At 40.6% G+C, this 12,664-nt stretch overlaps 1 protein-coding gene across 1 annotated transcript in view; it reads right to left on the bottom strand.

Annotated features, from left to right (window-relative positions):
- Window positions 1-12,664, bottom strand: part of cacna1ea (calcium channel, voltage-dependent, R type, alpha 1E subunit a) — a 64,650-nt gene that overhangs the window by 48,177 nt on the left and 3,809 nt on the right. Inside the window, exon 2 of the mRNA XM_072438207.1 lies at window positions 7,414-7,931. Within this exon, the coding sequence (XP_072294308.1) occupies window positions 7,414-7,898 (485 nt within the window). The 5' untranslated portion in view covers window positions 7,899-7,931. The remainder of the gene's footprint in view (window positions 1-7,413; window positions 7,932-12,664) is intronic.

Genomic DNA, 12,664 nt, shown 5'->3' with positions numbered 1-12,664 from the left:
CATAGCTACGTAACATTTTTTAAAGATGTTTTTTTTTAATCATAAATAATAGACCCAATATTCTTAACAACAACCTTTACAATATCATTGATGGGTTTGATTGATCAATAGCCCACCTCAGGACTACAATCTTTCTATGACATTACCATTTCTACTATCAGCTGGCGTTAAGTGCACCAACAATGTAAACATCATTAGATCCAACTGTTTACACAGGTACTGGATGGACTGGTTGTCAGGTCACAAAATACTTCCTGTGTTTTCATATCACAGAGCAACCATCAATGTCAGCACATTTATTTTTTAGTACTGATGTTGCTTAAGATGCAGCAGAAAATAACCCAAAAAGCTCAAATCTAACTTAAATCCAACCAAAATAATTTAGTGTAACATAGTGTCTTCTAAAGCAAAAGTGCTAGTCAAGATCAACTACTGAATTTGATTTATATTTTTAACTTGATGTCATTCTGGCAGCTTTAATTCTTCAAGCAGGAAGGAAGCAAAAGGAGATTCAGTTCCAAATGAACATTGCCACTAGTTTTAAATAAGTAATCTTCACAACTAGACATATTATACTTGAATTATTAGCTTTGGTCCCTAAAAACGTATGACCGCATCACACAGTGGACTTTAGCTTATTTTTTTAATGTGGCATAGAGCCTGCTGCCATCACGTGGGGCGGACTAAGAGATGCAGAGAACATATTTCATCCAGACGCCCCAGGAGAGCCCAGGCTGGTGGTGATGACAGAGTAAAGCAGGCCACAAACCAGAGATGCATGGTGCCAACACTAATGCTCCAAGAGAACGGGGGCATCTAGATAATCTGTGTATGGAAACTGGGCCATCTGATGTCTTTGTGCAAAGTAAGCAAATAACTGAAACACTAAAATAGATTATTCCCCCCCCCCCCCTTTGGGTTATTTCTCAAAATAACCCAAATAATATGGTAAGATATCAGCAATACTCGTGGTGAACTACTGCACAGCGCAAATATGGCTTTTATAAACTCAAATTCAACAATCTAGTTAAATGAGAATATTGTCCTCATACACTTAAACCTGTTCCATAAAGAGCATTTGCCTCATTTTTTACCATATTTTCCGGACTATAAGTGTCATCGGAATATAAGTTGCACCAGCCAAAAAAATGCATAATAAAGAAGAAAAAAACATACACATACATACATGTCGCACTGGAGTATAAGTCACATTTTTGGGGAAATTTATTTGATAAAATCCAGGACCAAACAGACATTTAATCTTGAAATGCAATTTAAAATAATAATGTGGTGAATAGGTGTACGTATGCTAATGTAACACCTTCAGCTACATGACGCACAGACAACAAACTGACGTAAGTGTCTGGTATGTTAACGTAACATATTAAGAGTTATTCAGATAACTATAGCATAAAGAACATGCTAACAAGTTTACCAAAGCATCAGTATTACCCCAAATCACTAAACCCATTGAATTCTTCTTCCTCTGTGTCACTTCTAAACAACTCCACAAACTCCGGAGGTAGAGGAAGTGCAGATTCTTCTGCATCGCTTAGAGCCTTGAGCGCCCTCTTGTGGTTGTCAGTGAAAAATAATCAACATGTGAAATGCGGTTGCCTGTGTGAAAATAACAAATAATATAACATATAAGTCGCTCTGGAGTAAGTCGCACCCCAGACCAAAACTATGAAAAAAGACTTATAGTCCGGAAAAGGTAATATTTAAATAAAAAAAAATTATATATATATAATTTTTTTAAAATATATATATTTTGTATATATATATTTCGATAACAATATTTTGCCAATATTTTAACAGTGTATCAAGAATGTGCTAAAATGTGCCTGTAGATGTTTTGATTGAGTATCAAAACATTAAATAAACCACAAAAGGGTAGAAATATCACTTTACATCCTTATTTTGGACATTAAGTTAGTTATGTCGGTGTAATCCCTCATTCGTCCAGGCGTGTTCCATAGTAGAAAAAGCTTCAGTTGTAGTCATCTGGACTCAGTTTGAAAAAATAGACGTTTCGACTCTCATCCAAGAGTCATTGTCAATAAAAGAATTTAGATCGAGAACTCCAATATTAATACTGTTCTGTGGTAAGACCCGCCCATTGGGCGGAGCCTTCCTGAAGTAGAAAGAGTTGTTTGTTTCAACAGAAACTCCCCCCTTGTATCTACCGAGCTAGCCTATTCAGAATTTTAATGGCCTATTAGAATCCTCTTTGTCTTTGTGAGACCCTGGCTCAACCACCCTGAGTACCTGATTAGCATCTAAATGTCCTGGTCCTGGTCCTCTACCTTTCCAGGAGTTCAGTATTCCATTATAGATACCAGGAAGATTGAATCTGAGCCCTCCATTTCTGTTTAAAGAAGGTCTTTCTTTTTTAACAAAAATAGCTTCCTTGACTCCTCTTTCAAACCATCTTTTCTCCCTGCTTAAAACCTTCACCTCACCGTCTTCAAACGAGTGATTAGAGGCTTCAAGATGGAGATGCATGGCGCTCTGAGGTTCTGAACTTGTATTTCTTCTGTGCTGATAAAGCCTCTTGTGTAGAGGCTGTTTTGTCTCACCTATGTAACGTTCTTTACAGCTTTCTTCACTGCATTGGATCGAATAAACTACATTGCTCTGTTTTTGAGTCAGCAACTTGTCCTTAGGGTGAACCAGTTTTTGTCTTAAAGTGTTTCCTGGTTTAAAATAAACAGGGACTTCGTGTTGTCTAAAAATTCTCTGCAGTTTTTCCGACAGGCCAGACACATAAGGGATAGAAACACCCTTCCTTCTCTGTTCAGTTTCCCTTTTGTCCTGCTTCTTGGTTCTCTTCACTCTGTTGAGAGCCCAAGCGGGCTAACCACAGGCTGAGAGGGCATTTCGGACATGTTTTCCCTCTTTCTTCTTGCCCTCTGAGCTGGTGGGCACACCTTAAGCTCTGTGTTGTAAGGTTCTGATCACTCCCAGCTTTTGCTGTAGTGGGTGGTTGGAGCCAAAGAGCAGATACTGGTCCGTGTGTGTAGGTTTCCTATATACTTCTATTTGGAGTTTCCCGTCATCTCCTCTGATCGTGGAACAATCGAGAAAGGCCAAGCGATTCTCCTTAGCGTCTTCTCTTGTAAACCTGATATGTGGGTCCACAGCATTGATGTGATCAGAGAAGGTTTCCAGCTCTTGTTTCTTGATTGTTACAAACGTATCATCGACATAGCGAAGCCACAGTTTTGGGGCTATGCCTGAGAATGAGGCCAGTGCCTTCTTCTCAAAGTGCTCCATGTACAGGTTGGCCACAGAACAGTATTAATATCGGAGTTCTCGATCTAAATTCTTTTATTGACAATGACTCTTGGATGAGAGTCGAAACGTCTATTTTTTCAAACTGAGTCCAGATGACTACAACTGAAGCTTTTTCTACTATTAAGTTAGTTAGTTAGTTTTTGGTCCCTTGGCGGGGTCATTTTGACCAGTTTTAATTATTCTGTACACTCGATGTTCTAAATTTGCATATCTGTAAAACAACAATTGCAATATTATCCATTCCACAATATATCTCCCACTTCTAATAGGAACTATAATCCTGTCTACTGCACCTAATAGGATTCTTATTTACACACAAGACACTAAACGCCATCTCTTAGTCAAGCTCTGACACACCTGACAGCTCCCATCCTGATAATCCATGATCTCACTCTATCTACCATGACGGTCATCATTAGTGTCAAGTTGAAGCAGCGAGCTATTAAGAATACAAACAAGGGTAGAAAGAGATGAACTGGGTGAATGAACACAGTCATTACATTATACATAATGCGGGGTGTGTTAAAATAATTACAGCATCAGCTAAATAAACTGTACCACCGTGTCAACAAACTGTTTTCTCTCATTCACACAGGTTTGAATATTCTCCATTCTACATATTGTTTGACAGACACATGGGTTTGTGGTGAGGAAGAAATGCCTTTTCAGCATGTTATCATTAATAATTTACTTATGACAAACAGCCCTGACATTTATGCAGCGCTGGGTGTCTGTCTGACTCTAACAGTGAGACAATAATGAAGAAGAAACCATAAGATTGGAGGAAAGCCTCTCAGCTGTGCGCTAGTGCAATTAGACAGGGCTCAAGCCTCATGTGGTGGCACTTTAAGGAGGAAAATATTGATACTTCCTGTGAATATGCAAAGAATGACCTACAGTGTTTCACCTGTCGCTGAAATTAAAGTCAAATGAGTTGAGAAACTGTGGCTGCCTGGTGGCCCATCTTTCCTCATGTTGTTTGGGATTGTCAGACTGTTCATAAATATTGGACTGGGATGAATAAATGGTCACATTTTATAGCACTTTTCTGCCTTCAAGGTGCCACACCAGTGTACACAGACACTGGGGGCAAGGCGGGTTAAGTGTCTTGCCCAAGGACACAATGGCAGCATTCACCTGAGGCAGCTGCGATCACACCGACCGCTCAACTCTAACGTCCCACTTGACTTTAAAACTAAGACATTTTTGGAATATACTTTTGGTAGCAGGAAAAATGCTATCACAAAGAAATTAACCAACTTTCAAAGACTGGGATAAATACATTTATTGTTTATCTTAATTGGAAATATTCAGCGTAGGCAATATTCATTGTTTAATTAGAATTAATCACACTTCTCTATAAACCCTGGACTTGAACTGCTGTAGTGATCTTTTTATTATTTACCACTCCAACAATATATCCTATTTCTATTACTGGGTCTTTTAGAGTGTTTGTCTCCAATGCATTATCTATATACCAGTACTATATAACTGTAACTGTACTATATAAGCTGTAACTGTCACTGATAATGGCCTTGCACAACAACGCAGAGTGATGAACACAACCATAAAATTTGTACTGAAGCACCATTTGGTTCATAATGACATTGAATACCAGAGTTGCACTGGCTATGTCAGAATCAAAACACACTGACCCTACAGAAAACAGGCAATTTGGCAACTGCTGCTGCAAGTAAAGACACATGTGGATGTTTTATGGCTGGCCAGAGGCACAGCCAGTGTCACGTTTTGATCAGAAAGAATAAAACATATTCAGTTCACACAGGTATTCTGGGAATAGTGGTCGAAGGCATGTTCTGAAAACTCTTAATGTAGTCACACAGACAAGTGATCTGTGTTTAAGTCATGTGCAACTACTGACTCTGGTTTCCAGAGCCTGTGTCTACGCTGACAAATTACAGCTGCTATAGTTCTGACAATCTCCCCAAACATGTTTGTATGTGCATGTTTCCAGCCTGTCAGCAATATGACAGAGTATCGTTTGTTGGCTCAGGGAAACACATGCAGTGTCAGTGCAGAGTAATCAGATTCGGAGTTAATACGACATTTAAAAGACATTAATGGGAAGAAAACACACAATTGGGGTTTTGTTGTATTTTGTTGAGAAATGGAAAAGTCAGTAAGGAGCAGTGGATGAGGAGGGATTTACCCTTCTCCTGATCTTAGGACAGTTTCTTTTTCGGGAAAACCTGACTAAAGAAATGTTTGATGTACCGGTACATATAAGTTGAAGCTGAAGCTGCAGAAGAGAAAAAATCCTTACATTGTCTTACTTGCAGAAGGTGTGATTTATTTACAGGTGAGGCAACATTTGAGCAACTTGTCCTTCATCAGGCAAAATAAATACTGGTAAATAAATGCATAAAATGTGCCAAGGACCTTCTTTATAATAAGTTGAAACTGTGTCTTCTTAGAGGGTAGTTCTGAAGGAAGACTGATTGGTTGTGCTAGAAACTGCCGGTACAGTACTCTATGCTAATCTTAATAATGGTTCAAATGAACAAAATCATGCTCATGTGATCTGGTCCATGCAACAGTAAAACAACAAAACAAATACTTATTAGATGTATGGTTAAAGCTCAGAAAAACTAGATGTTATACCTATTGTGGAATTAAAGATTAAAGTGATTATGGGCTGCTGCTGTTACACACGGTCACTTGCAAATCAGTTTGATCACCCATAAAAATCTATTTATACAACAACTTTATCGTTCTGTCTGGCAAAGCACACACACACACACACGCACACACACACACAAGCACAAGGACACACACAAACAAACAAACAAACAAACACACAGACACACATACACACACACATTTTTTGCCCACAACCTGGAGCACCTGCTTATGCTAAAACTGGGCTCAGTTCCTTTGAAAAACAAGAGCAGGTGCAAACTTTGGCTCAGGTGCAACATCTGATTTCCAGCCTCCTGTCCTGTGTGGACTTGTGGCTTAATGGCCTTGAGGCATACAAGTCTGCCCTAATTCATATGGTCAGCAATGCTCCCATTTCTGTAACTTAATATGTCTCAAGCAGTAAATAATTCATGTTTTACTACCTCCTCGCTATCATTTTTTTTAAACTTCTCATTGACCAGGTCTGCGTAATGTGGCATCCTGTACCTGGGGTTATGGAAAAGGGAGGGGTAAGGGGGCACAGAGGGGGCACGAGGGGGGATCATGACACTAGAGGTGAAGCCACAGCCGGAGCAGAGAAACAGAGGGAGGTAACTGTTAGAAAGTCCACAGCGCCGCAGGGAATGGAGCCAGCAATACACTTGCACTACTATACTTCATACTATTATTTCTGCTCAGTCTACGCTACATGAAAATCCTACTCATTCACTTATTTACGACAAATTTGATAATTATTCAAGTGTTTAAATCGTCTTTACATGATTATGCAACATATAAAAGATAAATATATTAAGTTAACCTTGTATTAAGTTTTTGGATAAATGTAAATAAATCTAAATATAAGAGATAAATACAGCAAATCTTAATCTGCACTGTATTGTGCGCTATTGCAAGGCTCTTTTTATAGTACCATGCATTTATGGATGTTGCTGGCTTATTTTTTTTGTTAAACAGTTTTTTATTATCTGATGCTGTTCAAATTATTGGCCCTAGAGGGATAAATAAAGTAGTTTGAATCTGAAACGCTAATTTATATGATGTTAGTGGATTAGTAGGTATTAAAACAGGAGATTTCCAACTTTCAACAATATTAATTTGATTGGGGTCTGTATGTTTTCCTTGTCTAGAAATAATAGGGTGTAATTGAAATATCAACTGCACTGGCATGCCATTTACACATATTTATTTTTGTATTTTACTTTATCTATAAAGGTGTAGAATAGAATGAGCTGGAAAGGAGTCAGTGTACAAAGTAATATCTATTAAACTCTGTTCTTGTTGTACCCAGCGGACTGATTTTTGGGGGGTAGTTCAACCAAAAACAAATTGAAAAAACCTGACAGCTGGTGCATATAGTAGCTGAATTATATATATTCAAGCACACTGAAATAGATGGTGAAGTTATGTTGGTGTGGACAGTTGTAAATTAATAAAACATATGTCCAATATACTCACTCCCACTCCTTGCGCCGGGCCTGTGGTGTGCTGTGAATCTTGTGGGCCTGGTGGGCTTTGACAATGTCCCGCTGCTCGATGAGGCCGCCTCTTCGTCTCTTCATCACATTTGGGCTGACTGCCAGATCTCCATCTCCCGCCAACATCTCCCCTCCAACATCAAAAGCGGGGGTCACGTCCAGGGACAGCCCCAGCCTGCTTGGGGGCATTTGCGGGAGGTAGATGGTGTCGTAGCTGGTGGAGTGGCTGTGGGGCTCCAGGAGGTTGGCGTGGGAGCGCGGGCTGGAGCCACAGGCCAGCCCTGTGCGGTGCTTCTGCCAGTTCTCGCAGTCCAAGGCAGGTGGGGGCAGGAGGTGGTGTCTGGGGGTGCTGCCGCAACGCATTGCCCAACATTCTGCCCCAACGGGTGCCCCGGGCAGCCCCAGTGCATTGTGGTCCCCGGTCACAGACTGAGAGCTGACCGAACAGGAGCCCAATTCCAGCATGATCTCAAGGTCGCAGAGGATGTCAGCATAGTGCTAAAAAGACAGGAGAAATGGTTAACTTGATGTGTCTTTAGAGGTCATAAAAGGAATCATATTTCTAGCATTTTTATTTGTAGCATATTTTCAAAAGTATGTATCTTTACCTCATCAAGAGCAAGAGACAGCAACCATTTTTGTATTTTGTATAGTTCTGTTATATGAATGTATCAACAGTCTGTTTCCCAGCACAACCAGTTCAAAAAATTAAAATAAATGCATGCCGCATCAGTTGGAAAAAAATAAGGAAAATATAAACTAGAAACAATATGGAAGACTATTTTGTTAAAAAGACACTTAGATTCTTAAGTAACCCTCTTATTTAACTTTGGTTGTTGCCCCTGTTTCAGTTTTCTAGAGCTCTCAGATTTTAGTTTGCTGCAGGGTGTCCTGCTTATCCCTGTGTGCCATGGTTCATTGGGATTGATGCAGTACAAAGTGATAGCATTACAGGACGAGCTGAAAGCAATAACATCTCTCAAGCGTTCCAATCCTGAGCATTCAAATCTATGGGACAGCATAAAAATTAGGCTGTTCCTAAGAAGTGGACTTAATGACTAGAGTGATATCTTTAGAGGAAGATTTTGAGTATAACAACACTTTTACTTGCACAAAACAATAATTATTCACCCCTGGAGAGACTCAGACAAACACAGAAAGGACCGTTTAGCGAGCTTTATTACGTGGGTTATTTGGCGCTCAGACCCCGGCGGAAGACATCGCAATCATGGGCACTCCATAATCTAATTGTATTAGATGTCTCGCCCCAAGGCCAGGAGACTGGTGGTGGTAGATATGGTGAGAAGGTAGAGAGGATGATTAGGATGAGAGGGATGCAGAGGAGGAGGAGGAGGGGAGGTGGTGGGTCGCAGTACGTTCTGAAGCGGCCGAGCCAACTGCATGAAGGTTTAAATGGGACCGGCTGTGCGTTGATTGGGAACAGAGGAGGTGCGCCGTGCCGCAGGGAGGAGTAACTTGGGTGCGTTGCTTGAGAATGGGGAGCAGGTGCAAGGGGTGATGTCCCGGGAGTCCCCTGTCCTTAGACCCTCCTTCCAGGAAAAACTACAAAAAACCTCCTTGGGGAAAGTAGACACCTGGAGAAACTGCGCGAAGGAGGGACCCAACTCTCACGGACGGACACCCGGCTTGGGTGCGTTGATTGAGCTGGGGGGCGGCCCTGGCGTAGCAGTGGACGTAGGTGGAGTTAGGTCTTCCAGGCTGAATTTACGCAGGCTTCATTACATATTGTTCAGGGCCAAAAATTGTATCCATTGATAACTATGGTCTTTGGAGCTTAGGGAGAATTACATAAGAGTAGGGGTATTGGAAAAAACGGCTTTCCCTAAATATGGCAATACTACCAGTAATACACAGTATTGTGATGTTTAGATGATGTCATGCATACATGTCAACAGTATCGGGATACATTGTGAAATATCGCATCGTGACATGTGAAACGTATCGTATCGCCAAATTATAGGCAATGCACACCCCTACATAAGAGTAAGAGGTTGGCAAATAGTAATGAAGAAAATGCCTAACACTCCATATGACTAATGCAGCACCAGTCTTTCCAGCAGCTCAAATGAATGACTTCATTAAAGCTAATCAAGTGAGTGAGGCATTTGGTGGCTGCAGCAGTGTTAGAGTTGTTAAGGCTGAAAGGGCACAGATTCACAATGATTTACCTAAAGCAAACAATGTTACTATTGTGTTGAGCCACACTGACAAAAAGCAGAGCGATGAAGTCAGGATATATATAAATGGAAAAGCTAAAGAAGTACAGATGGTAACAAGTTGAAAGGGTTAGAAATTACAACAGTGTTCTTCGGGTGTCAATCACTCTTGATTATTTTTTGCGGTTTAATATAAAGTGCCGTAACAGGTACAAATCATGCAATATGTGCAATCCATTATCCGTGTATTGAGGATTGTAGTGGGGTGCAATCACAACATATTGATTCCTATTGAAATAGTGAATGATATCCTAATTTCATCTGACCATTTCAGCCATAGAAAAAGCTTTACCCATAAAAGTAAGAATTTCCTCGCAAAACTGTTGAATAATTGAATTAGTAAGGGGCCAAAATCCCTAAAAATTGTGTATGGACCTTCTTTTGTATTTGTCTGTCATGGTCTCCTCAGAAAATCACCTGCAAAAAGTGTAACAGTGATTAACTAATAACGGAGTTTTGAGGCAGATACCCTTCCTATACAAGATTCTTACTTTACCCAAGTTTGAGAGTTTATTGTAGGGTTATGGTAACAACAAACTTTCAAATGATCTTTGTTGGCTGGGACAATCAAATACAGTACTACATATTTCTCCTGCCATTATCTGGATCATTATAACAACCATGAGTCAGCAGTATATACAGGGAGGTTTAAAATACCCTCACTGAAAGAGAAACAACCACTTTCTGCTTGCATATTGTGCCGCGTTCGCTCCAAAAATAGGAGCACTTAAAATATAAATGTAGTAAATAGACTGATATGATGAGTTCAAACAAAACGGAAATCTCTCAATTAGTACCACATCTAAAGTGTTGTGACATCCGCGTAAGACAGCCAGGTGTCTTTGAGGTTAATAATGAGAAATGAAGAAAAGGTCTGGACAGCCGGGCAACCTAGTCACACCTGCTGCCCCGGGAACCACTCAGCTGTCTCATCACGCCTCGTATTTCACAGAGTCCTGCAGTTTTCACCACATCCAACTGGTCAGAGCACAAACATAAGGAGGTCTTCTGCCACCTTACTACTAATGGAAAAATAGGGAAGAAAAGTCACTATTTGTCTAATCAGGAAAAAAGTAGCAAATTTGAACTGGAAAATAATGAAATATAATTGAAACTGCTATGACTTAATACAGTGAGTGCAGCACGAGGCAGTGCCAACACCTGCATATTTACAGCTCTCAATTGCATTGTTGCATTTGCTGAGAGCAACAGAATAGATGGAAACGTAAAAGTGAGTCAAGGCAAATTAATTGAATAAGAACGTGAAGAAGATCTTTATTATTAGGTCCGAGCGCCACAAGCTGGCGAGAGGCCTATTAATCTCGTAAGGCCGTGCGAAGCACGGCTGCGAAAGTGCGCACGTAGTGCGCACGAAATCGAGCGCGAAGCGCTCGCCCACTTCCAAACACTCACTAACGCACTCCTTCACTCACGCACGCCCCGTGCATACTAATTAGTAGTAGGAAAATGGAACATTACTGTTGTAAACGGGCGAAGCCCGTGCAAAAGTGCGCACTAAACGAGCACTTTACATGATGGGGATGACGACCCCGGCGATGTCTTCCGCCGGGGTCTGAGCGCCAAAGCACTCATTTGCCCTAAGTAGCTCACGAATACGTTCCCCATCTCTTGCATGTTCCGTGCATATAAGCATGTAATGCAAAAATTGAACATTATTACTGTATAGAGGGCCAAAAACACAAAGTGGGCGGAGCCCACTCAAAATTAACGAAAGTACCCGTCAGTGACCAGGGACCCACACCATGAGGTAGGAAAGCGCGAGCGCTTTCCGAAAATGTATAGTTTATGATATTTGAAAAATGGGAAACATTGTTTTCGCATCAGAATATTATTCTTCTTCTTCTCGGGACCAACCCCCCTATTTTTCACCCAGTGAACATTGACGAAAAGTCATAAAAATTTACACACCTCTAAAAATCGTGCCTCTCTACATTATGGCTATTTCCCTTTTCTAAAATAAAAAAATTGGCCCCCAAATGTACCAAAAATGCATTGAGAGATGGGAAATGACCCAAAAAAAATCTGATCGTAGAATCATGAAATTTGGCGCAGAGGTAGATGGTGACAAGAAAAGTAAAAAATATTATTACGGCAACGCCGTCCGCCCAACCAAATGTTGGCCATATTGCTTCAAAAATGGCTAAACATGACTTCGGAGTTTTTCCAAACGTCGTACTTTTACGAACTCCTCCCAGGGCGTTGGCCCTAAAAAGCTGAAATTTGGTGAAAATGCTACTGAGGAGTGGGACATCAAAAGTTATCCAAATTACATTGATACCTCTCACGGTCACTGTAGCTAGAATTTCAGAAATCTCCCATATTTAAAATTTCTGCCGTTTACGCAGATAAAGTCCGAATTGCGTCAAATTAGAATCAGTTGTTAAACTCTTTGCCCTAAACCTACTTGAAGTGAAATAAATTAATTTGGCGCCACAGCGCCCCCTACAGATTTTATATGGAGGTTAAATGTTTAGTTTTGCGAAATTATATGAAATTTGACACACAACTCAATTTTAGCATCCCCATCAAAAAAGTTAATGAGACCCATGTCATAATTGTTATGGTTTTGCCGTAACGATGACCGAAACCTTCCATGTTATTCCAATGGGGAAATTGCCAGAACATGTTTACACTTTAGACTTTCACAAACTCCTCTTAGGGCGTTAGCCCTATTAACCTGAAATTTGGGGAGACTCATCTTCAGGGGTGAACCGTCAAAAGTTATTCACATTTTTATTCAAAGAGTCACGGTGTCTGTGCGGCAAAGCCGCACATTTTGCCAAGAATTCAAAATAAAATTGCTTTTTGATGGTAAAACAAAAGGGGAGAAGATGTGACAGCGTCACAGATTCAGCAGTAGGCGTAATAAAAGGACAATTGGGGCGCGTTAGCGCCCCCTCCTCTTGTGGCGTGGCGGCGGCGTGGCGAGGGCCGATCATTGCCGCTTTCGGCTATATTTATTATTATTATCAT

This window comes from Eucyclogobius newberryi, unplaced genomic scaffold, assembly GCF_026437365.1.
Source record: "Eucyclogobius newberryi isolate DKJ021-1_F unplaced genomic scaffold, fEucNew1.0.hap1 SCAF_9, whole genome shotgun sequence".
Classification (NCBI taxonomy): domain Eukaryota; kingdom Metazoa; phylum Chordata; class Actinopteri; order Gobiiformes; family Gobiidae; genus Eucyclogobius; species Eucyclogobius newberryi.
Note: the sequence above shows the minus strand (reverse complement) of the source record. Positions and strands in the feature narration are given on the sequence as shown.